The sequence below is a fragment of the Corvus hawaiiensis genome, chromosome 1, assembly GCF_020740725.1.
Source record: "Corvus hawaiiensis isolate bCorHaw1 chromosome 1, bCorHaw1.pri.cur, whole genome shotgun sequence".
Lineage (NCBI taxonomy): Eukaryota > Metazoa > Chordata > Aves > Passeriformes > Corvidae > Corvus > Corvus hawaiiensis.
In genome coordinates this window covers 19886907-19901528 of record NC_063213.1, presented here as the reverse complement: position 1 = coordinate 19901528, position 14622 = coordinate 19886907, and the positions used below count along the sequence as shown (strand labels likewise).

The window sequence follows — 14622 nt, the reverse complement described above, 5'->3', positions numbered from 1 at the left end:
GTTCCAGTCCCCAGCCACTGTCTGGGTGAAGAACCTTTTCTTAATATCCAACCTAAACCTCTCCTGGCACAACCTCAGGCCATTCTCTCAGGTCCTGTCATTGATCACCACAGAGAAGAGATCAGAGTTTGCCCCTCCACTTCCTCTCATGAGGAAGTTGTAGATTGCCATGAGGTCTCCCCTCAGTCTCCTCTTCTCCAGGCTGAACAGAACAAGTGACCTCAGCTGCTCCTCTTATGACTTCCCCTCAGACCCTTCACCATCCCTGTGGCCCTCCTTTGGACACTCTCCAATAGTTTAATATCTTTTCTATATTCTGGCACCCAGAATTGCCCCCAGCACTTGAGGTGAGGCCGCCCCAGTGCAAAGCAGAGCAGGACAATCCCCTCCCTTACCTGGCTGGTGATGCTGTGCCTGATGCCCCCCAGGACACGCTTGGCCCTCCTGGCTGCCAGGGCACTGCTGGCTCATGTTCAACCTGACATGGACCAGGACCCCAGGTCCCTTTCCACAGGGCTGCTCTCCAGCCTCTCAGTCCTCAGTTTGTACAAAATTAACCATCTCTTAACTGACAGATAAATTTTGACATTTTCTGTAAAATCTAAAACCAAGTAAGATAATGTTGAGTCTATCTTTTCCTGTTCATTACTTTTTTGTTACTCTCCTTGGGTAATGGACTTATTCTTCTTCCTTTTATTGTCTTAATCTTTACATCTTGTATGGCTTTAAAAAATATGGAAATTAAGCAATAAAAGGTAATTTTAAACTAATGCTTATATGTGCAAGAATATTTGTATCCTAATGCACTAAAATTTTTCTGCGTGTTCAACAACACTTGCAAAAGTCGTGTGAGTACACTTCTCTGCAGAAGGTAAAGTTGATCTATTAATCATTGTGAGGGAACAAATAAGCCTTTGTTCCAAATTACTCTCTAAAAGAGAAGTAGGAACAAAATAATGGGTGCAGTTGCACAGCAGTGCACGTATCTATAGAGAAATATATTAAAAAAAAAAGATAAAAAGTATTTTATAAATGGAGAATTTTATAAAAAGTCATGATTTCTCTTCCATCCTTCAAATCTGTGTAGCATTATCTCAGAAAAAAACATTGTGAGGAAAAGGAACATTTTAGCTTTACGAAAGTTGTTTATTGATAGTAATATATCACAGTAAGGGGAATAGAGTAAAAGTATCTTGAGAAACTGCTCCCCTGAATCAACAAAATAAATCTTGAAGGAAAGTACTGGAAAAGCAACACCTTCCATATTTTAGAAGAAGGCTAGTGACACAAGGAATGTGCTACTGGGATTAACCCATTTGTAGCAAAGAGGTGGAAGAATATGGCAAGCAGAGTGAATACTACAAGTATTGTAAGGAAGAGAAATAATATTATTGGCTTATTAGAGCTGTATAAAATCAGGGGGTAAAATCTGCTTAAAATATTGGTTCACCTGAGGTGTCTTACAGCTTTCAGTGTAAATAAAAGTCCTAGAAGGTCTGGATACTGTACAGAAAACTCAGGTTTTCTGCTACAAGCCATTTTTATTAAAATGAATCTGTGAGAAAAATGGTCATGGGGCTGGGTTTCTAAGCTGTTATGTGAACGTGAGGTGCATCCTGTCAAATACACAGCAAATACAGAGTGTTCCCCAAAGACATACAGATGTGTTTGAAGGGGTTTTTATGCAGGTATATAGGGGGAATATGTTAACAAAAAGCAGACATTTAACCACAGGCTATGGTTTTAACCTGCCATGCAGTATGGCTCCTAGTACATCATCCTTTTCTGGGTCTTATATGTGCCTGATGTAGGCTAATAGATTTCCTTTGGAAGATAAATTGTTCAGTAAAGTGAAGCAAGTTTTACACAGAATAAAGTCTCCTCAACCAAAAGACTTTTGCTGAATATGTTGCATAAACAAGTGGACAAATACATCTTATAGTGATGTGGAAACTCACGGCTGACTTTTATTTCTGAAGTATGTCGTACTTTATCCAATTTGATCTCTTCTGTTACTGAGTGTCTGTAATTACAGTATTGCCTTGGCCCTGTCTTGCAGTTTTCCAAAACTGATCTTTGAACATATGTTCAATAGGGATGTAATCTTCCAGCTTTGCTAATATATCAGAATGGCCTTAGTAGGAAAAGAGCACTAATTGGCTGCTCATCACAAATCATATCAGTGTTGTTCTGCTGGCTCAGACCTCACAGCGTATCAAGCAGTAGACAGCACATTTCTCCTTTCTTATATTACAAAACAGGAAAAAAATAACTGTCTTTGTCTATAGTATTGATAACATTTCACATACCTATCATAACCCATTTTATTAATCTCCTGTAAGATAAATTGGTTTTATACTTTCAATTTCTCTTCATACAAGAGACTCTTCATTCCTCTTATCCTGCTTTGCATCTTTTTCTGAACTGCCACTAATTCTGTAGTATCCTTTGTGGAAAAGGTATGACCAATACTTCGCACTTTCCTAAAAATAGTCTCAATATTGATATTTTTAATAGTAAGTCTGTGTGTATGTATAGCCTATATTAACTTTTCCTGCAGGCTTTTTCTATCTTTCTCTTTTTGCTCTATTTTGCAACTGCTTCTTGAAAAGATTTTCTAAAGATATATAAAGTTCAAATTTCTGCCTTCTTTCCTTTATGCGTCAGTATGTTCCAAGCAGGATCATGACCAGAAGCAGAATGAGTGGGAGCTACTTTTGCCAGATTATTGAATCAAAAGGGCTTGGAGTGCTTCTATAAAGGGAACATCACCATAATTAGCACTCCTGCTGTTATCCTTAGGAGATGGAATGAAAATGGGAGGATTAAGGTAACTCAGAGCATGACTAAAAGTTGTTAGGTTTTACTCTGTGTGCTTGCTTTACAGATCTTAAAAAAAAATGTTTTTAGCACAATTGATTGGGCAATTCTGGCAGACCCAAAATTCAGCTCTAAGAGAACTAAATCTAATTAATTACGTGACAAAATATAAGCAGTTATTTATGAAAAGGAAACTTATGTAGAGAACACCATGGAAACATATTGTTAAATTCAGCAATAACATGGCTTAATTTACATGTTAATTAACTTTAACTATACCAAGTCTACTCCTGATAATTATATTATTAGTCTGTTTAGTCAGAATACACATATGTTGTTTCTCCTCTCTCCAACAGACCTCAGTGAAAAGATTGCAAATGAATATGAGAAACTCTATTTTTTCACATGGAGCAACTTTGTGTATAGCGGTTGTTCGGCTGGGAGATGAAAAGATGGAGGACAAAAAATGGCCTTGACAACTTCTGGAGGAACAAAAATTATCTTTATAACATTGTTTTCTACATTTTACAGGAGGAGCAGGTCTTGTGGGAAACCAACAGCATGACTAAGAGGGAATGGGTCAAAGTGAATATACAGCTACCAACAGGGCTAGAAAATATAAAGGTATGAATGAAAAAGGCATGTCCTCAATTTTTGAAGATGCTTTACTTTGTTGTTTATAAATCTTCTAGGAAGCCTAAAAATTTGTTAAAATTGTGTGTATCTTGAATGTCTTGCTTTTTTTTCATTGCTTCAATATGAGTAAATCTCTGGTGTTAGCTCAACAAAACATCTACACAAACATGACGTGCAGAAGCTGCTGGGCTTAATTAACATGCAAGAAAATGAATACAAATCTCATCTGATTTTAAGTAGTCATCTGAGTCCAACTCAGGTATTGCCAACTCATTTAAATGTATATATACTATTAAATGAGATGCTGTCAATGATCTTTGTGGAACTTCAGTGAAATGATGTAAACCACTAATTGAGAAGATACCTTCTCCTTGAAATTTCGGGCATAGAGGTAAATGCTAAATTTCAACTTCTTAATTCTTATATGAATTTACAATTTCTATTTTAAATAATTTTTCCTTTACACTTTTTTTTTTGTAGTTCTGTAAATAACCATCATATTTTACTGTTTCAGCAATCAGCTGAATATATAATCTCTATGAAAGGACAAAAACTAAGCCCACTCCAGAAATTGATGTTTTGACAGGTATAGAATGAATGCATTTCAGCAAGCTAGTAGGTTCTAAGTGTGTGTTATTGCCTGTCTCTCCTTTTCCCACAAGGATAATTTTGAATAAACAAGCAGATGTGTAATTAAGCTACTATAGTATCTAAAAATAAACAAACAAAAGCCTGCTCAGTTTATATGTATATAAGTAGGAAGGCAAAACGAGGTATTCTTGTACAAAGACTGCAAGGATCCCTTGCACTTAGGGAAGGAAACATACTATCTTTAAAATTGTGTTTATTTCATATTTTCAGCACAGCATTCTGCTTTTTGAACTGGTAGAGCGAGAATGGAGAGTATTAGAAGACTTTTGTCATGTTGAAGAAATTGTCTCTAGCGGAAGATAATGACACATAACTTATTTTTTAGAAAGACAAATGCCTCCTGAGATTTCACTCCAACCTAATTCCCAGGCTTTGGGGAGTGTGTTGGACCCTTCTGCTTATGCCCCAAATCACGTCTGTTGCAGTTTCCTTCTGTTTTGCCAGATACTCTTACACCTTGCTTTCTGACTCTTGCACATAACTACTTTCTGAGACTCACACTTTGGTCATGTCCCAGCCTGTCAAAACCCACAAATTCATTTTTTATTTATTTCTCCAACTTCTACTCTTGTTTCTCAGTGCTCTCTTTTATTGCCATCCTAATCTTTTTGAAGAATCCAAGCTTTCTTCCTCCTGCTTGCTGCTTTAACTCAGGTAAAAGAAACCTGGAGAGCACAAATTGGGTAATTTCATTGCTTTGAGTGCCAGGAGAGCTGGGCTCCACCTTGGAGCAACAGATGTTCTTCTGGAATTTCATTGCTATAAATCAGCTTGTGCTAAGTCTGCTCAGAGCAAGGCAACTCCGTCAGAGAGACAAATGGCCTCTGAATCTCTGTGTCTATGTCAATAGCAGTAAAATAAGCAGGGCAAGGGCACAGGCCCAAGATTGGTGTGTGATAGGCCAAATAACTAAAACATCAGCATGGTTCCTAGGAAGGTTTTGACCTAAGAAAATGGCCACATCCCATCCAGTGCTCAGAACAGTTCCAGGATTACAAGCAGGTAGGGAAGAACCCCACTGCAGAGACGGCGTGCATCCATTTTATTTTACATGATGAAACAGTTATCACTTGTTAAGCTCTGCTATGCCAGTTGGTGTCTGAGGACAGTCCTCAGCCCAATTTATGTACCTGTAACTGGAAATTTTTCTCTAGAGCATCTGCAAAATGAGATTTTGCAGACACTTCAGAAAGGAAGATGGAGTCTTTGGGATATTACATTTCAGGACACCTTTCTAAAGCACAGAAACATTACTACTTTTTAGCTAAAAATTTATGAGATTAGGAGTTTTTCTTTAAAATAGACCTTTTTTTTTTATTAAACTTCAGCTTAAAATTTTCTGTAATTTCCACCTGAGATAGTCACACTAAATTTCAGATTCTGACTGGAAATTTATCATGATTCTGCAATGGAAATTATGCAGCACTTTTTACACCTAGAACTGCTTTGTGAAAATAAAAATCAGTTTCACTCCGTTGTCTGTTAATGCAAATACTTTAACTGTAACCATTTACAGCTTATGTTTAAAGGAACACTCCATAGCAGGGCAGGTTTCATCTGCCTGAATAGCATCCAGCTCTTGGATGCTGCACCATCAGAGCCACCAGCTTTCTGCTCCTCAGAAGGACCCACCTGCAGCGATGGGCAGTCCGCGGTGCCTGGATCAGCCTGTGCCTCTCACCCGGATTGCTCTGATGGCAGCGATGAGGACCCAGCCACCTGCTGTGAGTGAATCCCATTGCTTTGGAGGGAGACTGTGCTGAAGAGTGCTGTGAAACCTAAATGGTTCCATTCAACAAATCACTAAAAAAGTATTTTAAATTTATATGGCTTCTTTTCCCCAGAATATTTAATGAAGTACAGGTTAGAGAAAATGTTCATGGCATTTTCTTCTTTCCATTGCTTTCTGTTTCTCTGTCGGCCCTCAGCTTTATGTTTTATATACAGCTAGTAATTATTACCTCAGGCCTGGGCCCTAGGGTATATCACCATGTCCTGCAGCCATAGGGAGGAGGAGGAGAGAAGATCCAGCAGGCAGCAATTGTGCAGCAAGATTGATTTATTTAATTATTTTACAAACTCTTTTATAGACTTTTTTCTTCATAGTCTAATTGGACAAAGTATCAGCCACCCCTTGGGGTGATTGGCTAAAATCCTAAAACATCCATTGTCAAAATATTTTCCTACTATACCATAAACAAGACTTTTCAAGGTTGCAGGTGGCTTGGTTGTTTACATACTCTGCTACCTCTTCTGTGAGAGAGAAAAGTCTCTCACGGATTTAGAAAATAGCAAGAAAATCCTTGCTAGCAGCATTTTCATATCTACAAGTAATTTGTTTAATAATCTGCTGAAATGCTACATTTACCGTATTTTTGCTTAAAGGTACTCCTTACATACCAATTTTATAACCTCTACTTCCCTAATTTGCAAGGGAATGAAATTTGTCCTGGGATTTGTTGTTTGAACAGTTTGCTAATTTAGATGGTTTGTGAATTACCATCAGAAAATGTATTGTGACATGATATATGCACTGTGATACAAATCACCACAGAAATGGGCCACAGTTCAGAAGCTACATCTTCTTCATTATATTTGCAGTTAAAGGTAACTTTGTTTAGAAGCCACAGTTTCTACTGTACAATCAAGCATAATAAGAAAATAAATAAAATAACTGAAAAATGTCTGTAAAAAATCTGAATAATTTTAGATCTCCTTGTGAAAATATCTCTAGAGAACCTATCATTTCTACAGTTACTATTATATGGCATGCATCTGTATGTATGTTTGCCTGTGGTAGTAACACTTAAGTATATGTTGCAGATACAAATGTGAACATATTTAAGATACTGGTGATATATATTGCTGCTGGGAGGTACCAATTAAAATTTCGTGTATTGCTCGAGGTAGCAGGATGAAAAATACTGATAATGCTTTATTTTCTAATTGCTTGATGAGACTTTAGGAACTGTTTGTGACCGTAAGCCTTTTTTTAACTCACAGTCTGAATCTTTAATTTTTTTCAATTACTTAAATAACCATCTGGGAACCAACTCTGAAACAAGTAATATATGCAAATGATGAAATAACATTTTAAATAGGTAGTTATAAACTGTTTTGTCTCTGGGTAGGATCTAAGCAAACATTAAAGTCTGTAGGGACTCTCCCTCTGAGAGGTCTTTTTGATTTTTACAAGGCTTGACCCTATGCTGCTAGCTCTGTGTCTGTCGTTCCTCCACTGGTAGAAGCGTGGAGAGTCCTTATAAATTCTTTGGGAGGAATGGAATGAAGGTGAACTGTACTTTCAAAACTGGACTTTATTTCTCAGCAATTTAGAAATCCCACTTCATAACAATGAGAGAGAATTGTGGTGAACAACTGGAAATAAAAGAGGATAATTTTTAGGTTTAAAAGGATGAAGAAAAATTGTCACAATTGAAGGGAGCTCCTAACCAAACTATACAAAGTGAAAATAAAGATAACTCCAAACACTTGCAGGCCTGTGTCTCAGACATTGACATTGACACTGGGTAACCAAAAGATTACAAATTACGTAGATCTACTCAGTATTTTAAAGATCACAGTAGGACTCTTGGGAATATTTCTTCCATAATGCTGATGTGGATGGGTCAGAAAAAATGGAGATTGGGCAGAAGAAGGAAAAGTCAGAATGGCCTGGTGGTTTCAACACTGTCCTTTGTGGAATCCCCAGAATTAAAGTGCTGGGACAAGGACTGATGAGAGCCACAATCAGTGCAAAACCCTCTTCAATAGCTCTGCCTGGTGTTCCGTTCTCTGCTGCTGCTTCTGCAATTAACTTTGGTTTTTCTACTGGCACTGATTCTCCACTAGCTCCCTTCAAATTAAAGAAACTGTGACACTCAGTTGAACCTGAGATGTAGGAATTGTTTGCTTAACTATGTGTTGAGATAGTCACAGTTTGAAGAGGTATAATTTTGTTGGAGCAGTGCACAAAGTATACCCATCCCCCCAAAAGAGGGTGGAAAAAGGTTCTTTTCTAAAGTATAAATAACCAATAGTAGTTGCTTATTGCTCTGACTACTGGCTGAGAAGAAGGAGAAGAAAAAAAAAATCCATCTTTAAAATACCAATAACAATGGTTAAAGTTGGCCCATTTTAATAGATAATATTGTCTTGGATACTTCTCACACTCCTTTTTCAGGAAAGAGAACCCTAATGGAATTTAACTCCTCAGCAGTTTGTTCAGCTTAGAAGATTCATCTTTCAGACACTTTCCACGGTTTTGAGCAAAACAGGTGTAAAGAAAAAATCCTCATTTATTTTTGTTCTTTTATTCCCATTATATCAATTTTCCACAAGATCTTTATATTGTCCTCCATGATGTTTAGAGTTCACTATACTTATTCATATTGATTTTCAGTAAAATTTCCTATCTGGTACAGTGATGCATATTTTAGCCTTTATTAGGTCTTTTAGCATTTATCCTTGGACACATCCTCAGTAGTTTCCTTTGATGAAGTGCTCTGTGACACTGAAAGAACTGACAGATCTCCTGAATGAAAACAAAGGCAGACAGCTGTTACTTAATGTAAAGGATTCCCCTCTTCTAAGAGTTTCTTTGTTTCATTATAATAAGGAATTAAAATAATGTTTCTCTTTGGTCATTTTGACTTGCCATGAATAGTATTATAATAATACAATTTATTACAAGAACAAACACATATAGGTTTTGAAATGATTCCTAATCTTTCTGTTTAATCTCTGCTCATTTATAGAAATATATATTTAAGTCTATGAGACTTAAAAGTCTCCAAAATTAGGAAATTGTCTAGGAAACACTTATGCACATGAGTAACCATCTTTATTTGAGTATTTTTGCTAAAATCAACACATCTAATGAAGCAACAAGTTAAGAAAGTACTGATTTTACTATTAAATTCTACATTTTCATTATGTCTTTTTTGACACCTCTTACTTGTGATCACTTCTAAATTTCTTATTTCAGTGAATGACAACAAATTATGAAAACCTAGTTAATATATTCAAACAGAAAATGACATGCAGTACTTAGATAATTTAAAGGACTATAAAGATCCCTTTCATGCTGATGCCTTTTCTTTATTTACTGCCTAATATTAAGGAAGTTTTGCACTAAATACTGTGTCAAATAACTAATATTTCAAACACTATACTTATTACTATTTTACATTATTTATACATAACCTTCACAACACTTATAAACCCATAAATAAAGTGAATCAGTAGCTAGCAGTCCTAGCAACTTGGAAACAAGCCTAGGAAATACTTGTTATTTTCAAGTAATATCACACATTGATGTAGCAGTATTTCTAGAAATTACCTGCTCATCAGCATCCATGTAAATTCAAAATTATTGTAGGGTGGTGTCATCCTACAGGTATTTCTGAAAGATGATCATTTCCATTTAGCTTAAATAGAAACTTTATTAAAACACCTATCTTTACCTCTCCTGCTTTTAATTTAACACCTCTAGTATTACCTTAAATATTCTCAACTTTTCATAGGATTTGTATAATTCATGAATATGGAATACATAGAATGAAGAAAACCTGTATAATTTTAAAGCCATGTACCTTTTACTGCATTTCATTTACTGTATAGCAATTTACCATTGCAAATCCTTGAAATGTTCCACAGCAGATGAACTCAGATGCAAATATTTCTATTACCATTCGACATTAAGGTGGAAAGAGCACTTTTTAGTCTGAAACACCTGTTTTACTAAACATTTGTGTGTTTTCTGTGACACTGAATTTGCCTGAAGTTGTCAGTAACTGTTCTTTGATCTGGTATGTGCCTGTGGAGAACAAGAAGCTGAACCCATGTTATTTTCACCGACTTGGTTGCTGACGAGTCCTGTGTAGCATTGCCTTTGTGTTTCACCAGAACAGCTCAAAGTAAACATGATCTCTGCAGACCAAGGGTTGACATGAGATTCTCTTAAGCTCTCTTAACCCTAAGCAAAGGGGCTGAGTAGTTTCAGAAGGAGACGAGGCCATCTCACCTGTGAGAGTTATGAGTCATCTGTCTAATGACTTACAACATAAGGAAGTTGAGGCTGGATGGCCTATGGCCATCTGTGATAGTTCTGTATGAATCCTTTAGCAAATTCTAGGTAAATAAAACTAATCACAATCTGGTAGGAGAAGTGCACAGACACTCAGAAAGAAGGTATATGCCCTTCACTTTCACAAAATGACATAAAATGTTAGCCAGAAATGACAAAATATTAATGACAAAGAAGTTCTTTGGTTTCTGTTCATACAGATAGCTGTTACCTCAAATTCCAAAGAAGTTTAGGTGCTGCCACGCTGAATGAAGGGACCAGCCCACCACATTCAATAGTGTTATTCAGGGAAACACCAAGCTGATGGAGAGACCATCTGAGTGTCCCCATTTGTGTTCATTTGATTGGACTCCCAGACTAGGATTGAAAACCTTTATGCAGTTTCAGGCTAGCAAAGCTGCAATATGACTTGGCTGGTAACCCAGCCTAGTTAACAGAACTGCTTTATTTTCCCCTGGGAGGATCATGAGGAGCAGGGATAAATAGACTAAGCTAGTCAAAGAAAAAAGCATTCCCGTTTAACTTCCCAGTGCTCTTGAAATATGTGCTTTGTTTCCTGTTTCTTTTTTTTTTTTAATATGTTGAAAAGGGTTTGTATTAACTGAAAAAATCACTTCAGTGTATTTGATGGCTTTAGTAACCTACACTTATTCTTGAAACTCAAAAAGTTTTTGGGGAACAATTTTTCTTGGTTGCATCATTGGGTTTTGTAGAAATGGTTTCATAATTCGCTCCTTGACTAGTTAAGATATAGCCACATGAATATAGTCACTGATATATCCACATGAATAAAAAAAAAAAAACAAACAAATTTGACTTATTGTTAAAATGAAAGCAAGTTGTGGTTTCCTTTCTATTTTCCTTTCTGTTTTGCTGAATTTTAAATAGATAAAGGTCTGAAATAGAGAATTGACTCATTTTCCATTCAAAATGTCAAAAATATTTCTGCATTTTGAATCCAGTGAAATCTTCCTAGTGATATATGAAACATAAGCTCTGGTGCTGAGAATTGCAGTAGGAAGGGACATAATATATCAGAAAAGAGCTTTATGTCAAACTTAACTGTAGTATGACTACTCAAAAACTATAGGCTGTGCAGGCACTTATTTTGCAGCTAAGTGAATAGTGAAAGATTACCTATAATCACTTGAAGGTTCAGATAAAAATGTTGAATGTTTGATAGGAAAGGCACATTTCTTAAGGTTTATTAATGTTTAAGGAATGAAAAAACACACTGAGAAACTGTCTTACTTGGATTTGGGTTCCAGCCAAAGCACAGAACTTTTCTTTCAAGCTTGATTAAACATTTACAAGTACCCCTTAAGTTTTTAGAATTAAATAGGGATAAAGTTTAAGTTCTACTGTTCATTTGGACAAGTGCATTTCACTCACAGTTGGAGTGCAGCTGTTCTACAACATATTTACACTTTTAAATTGAAGTATCACTTCCAGATACTACATAGGGGAAACTCTTGGGTTTGGTAATTGACTCTGGTCAGTGTTTCTGCATGACTGGGTGCTTGTGTAGAGCTTTAAATTTCAAGTGAAAGGTGTAATGAAAAAACGTTTAGCATCTAAATGGTGGTCAGCATTATCATATTTTATTTGCTCCCCACCACGCAAGAGAAAAAAACCCAAACCAACCATCATCAACAACAAAAAACCAAACCCAAGCATGAACAACAACAAACAAAACACTGAACTGCACCACCATGAATGTTCTACCTTTATAATTGTGTTCAGACTCAAAGTTTGAAAAAATAACTGGACAAAACCAATTTGATTTGGGATCGTGTATGTGCATATCTTTTTTTGCCTGCAACTGCTTATACGTTCAGCCTAAAAGCTGATGTTTATTCATTTCTTTCTAAGTTGATGTTTATACATTTCTTTCTACATCTATAGTGTTAGAAGAAATTTTACTACTGGCTACCAATGTAAGAAATGCTGATTTCACCACATCTCTCTTCCTGTTGAACATCAAGGGCAGAGATGGTCTCTGTCTGGTCACACAAAAGCTGTTGTTTTTATCATGATGACAAGTCTTCTTAAGGTCCTAAATACCTCTAGTTAAAAGCAAAGAATAATTTTAAAAAATGTTTCCATGCCAAATACATTTAGAGCTGTAAAATATTAGTTATTAGTACCATCTTGATTTTAGTTTCATATTTAAACCATTATTTTATGGGGTTTTTTTTCTTTGGTGCCTATGGGGTCATTTATTGATGTATTTTTGGATATCACTATGCAGACACTGCAGTCAGCTGTTTATGCAGAAGACCTTTTGTGGGGTTAGGGAGGCCAGGAGAAAGAGATATTTAAGCAAAGAATATTTTCCTTTTTTGTGTCACTTTGGTTCTCCCAAGACTGCTTAGCTAAGGAGAGCAAAATGCCTAGACATAGTATTAATTGCCAAAACAGATTAGCCTTGGATATCAATTTGCATATTCAACCTTAATGTACTCTCAATTGAAGTCTAATTAAAAAGATACCTTGTGAAAAGCATGACAGTGTAATTAAATAAGTTAACCAAGTTTCATTTTTAACTAAATATACTGCACTAAACAGAAAACCATGCACCATCAAATTTTAATGTATATAGTGAAGCCAGATAAGAGACACTGATATTTGTGGTTTATTTTGTACCTTAAGATTTAGCTGCTCAAATAACTTCTTTATTCCTGGGAAACTCTTACTATTTAGTTTTGCGACAATAATGCTGAAAGAAAGATGCATTTCATTTTGGTTTTGTACAATCTGAAAGTTGGAGTAATATGTATGATTTTGTCTGAGGCTGATATGATCAGATAAATGTGCTGTGGGAGCAGAAAGTGGCAAATACAGTTCTAAAGTAATGGTTGCAATTCCAATAAGTGACCCCAGGAGTTAAGTGTAGTGCTTTGGGAAGCTGTTCTGGACAAGGAAAGACAACTCAGAGTATAGAATTTTCTAATCAAAATAATTATTTGTACTCAATAAATGTAAGAGTCTGTGAAATTTTTATATAACTTAAATTGGTCTAATCCATACCAACTGAGAAAATGGTCTTTTACTTTGCAATAAAAATTTCTAGCTGATCTGAATAATTCATAAATTTAAATCTCATTTTCAAAAATAAATTAAATGAAAGCTTAATTAATCTTTGCTTTCCATATATTTCAAGCTCTAAATACATTTGATTTTTCTTACACATTCATGACTAAATTACCAGTACAACTCTTCTTTAAAAAAAATTTAGTATTATTGGTCTTTTCTTTGATATAGTTTGTTCTCTTAGAGGTTGTTTGTTTCGTGGTTCTGAGTTTGATTAAGAAAGGAAGGGCCTGCCCGACCTGTTACCTGTATTCTAGAACACTTTATCCATCTGAATAACCTGGCAGTGCTTCTTCAACACTCTTAGTACATCTAAATACACAACAGTCAGAGTTGTGGCATTAAACTGTTGCATCAAGTTCACTTATTGATCTCTTCTTGTTGTTGCTCTTCCCACAGCTAATTACACCTTGTGTGATTTTGAGACTGACCTTTGTGGATGGAAGCCACTGAGCAAAGGTGATGCTGACTGGAACATAAAGAAAGAACAGGCTCCCCTTGACAGAAAACTCCCTGGCAGAGGTCATACAAATAATATGGGCCGTGGTGACACTTCTTTTTTTATTATTTTTCTCCTTCTGTCATGAAAATTCCTACTTGTAAATGGTCACAGACTGATAAAAACTGGTTTGAAATGGGTGCCACAAATAACACGGGTAATGTGTTACAGAAAGCCAGTCTGTTGGAGATGCTCTTTCCTAGCTGTGATCTAGTTATCATGTCTTTGTAACCTCTATTTTTAGCTGGCACAATCAGTGAGGTATGAGACTTAATGCAGTTTTTTTGAGATACCTGCCTTTGAACAGACAGCTGACTTTGTGCATAACCATTGTTTACCCAATATTCACATAGGGGCCATTCTTGGAAGCATTGTATACAAATAGCTTTTGAAGATTGCAGTTAAATTAATCCATATTGTCTGGGAAAAATAGAGTGAGTATAATTTCCTTTAAATAGTTGTCCTTCCTTTAGCCTATATTTGCCATACAATGCATTCAGCTGGAAAATAATTTTATTCCAGAAGAGGGCTATTAAAAATATTTTTCCAAAGTGAAATATCTTATAGCACACTGCATAAAAATAAAACTGGCAAGCATGTTTATCACTGTCAAATAATACTGGCAAGTATTCTGTGACTTTAATCGTATTAAAATGTATCTATTGCACTGCTTCCAGTGGAGATAAAATTACTTTAAAATCTGTGTAACACTTCAGAACCCCTTTAATTCAGATTTAATTAAATGTATATTATCTTCAGCCAGAGCTCTACACTTCTCTTCCATGTTCATGTTAAAGAAATGTGACATGTTAAGTGTTCCGCCTCAGGCATTCAA

The 14622-nt window shown here is 35.9% G+C and overlaps 1 protein-coding gene across 1 annotated transcript in view; it reads left to right on the top strand.

Annotated features, from left to right (window-relative positions):
* Nucleotides 1-14622, top strand: part of MALRD1 (MAM and LDL receptor class A domain containing 1) — a 234883-nt gene that overhangs the window by 20179 nt on the left and 200082 nt on the right. The window contains exons 8-10 of the mRNA XM_048323783.1: nt 3352-3444; nt 5624-5831; nt 13688-13834. Of these exons, the coding sequence (XP_048179740.1) occupies nt 3352-3444; nt 5624-5831; nt 13688-13834 (448 nt within the window). The remainder of the gene's footprint in view (nt 1-3351; nt 3445-5623; nt 5832-13687; nt 13835-14622) is intronic.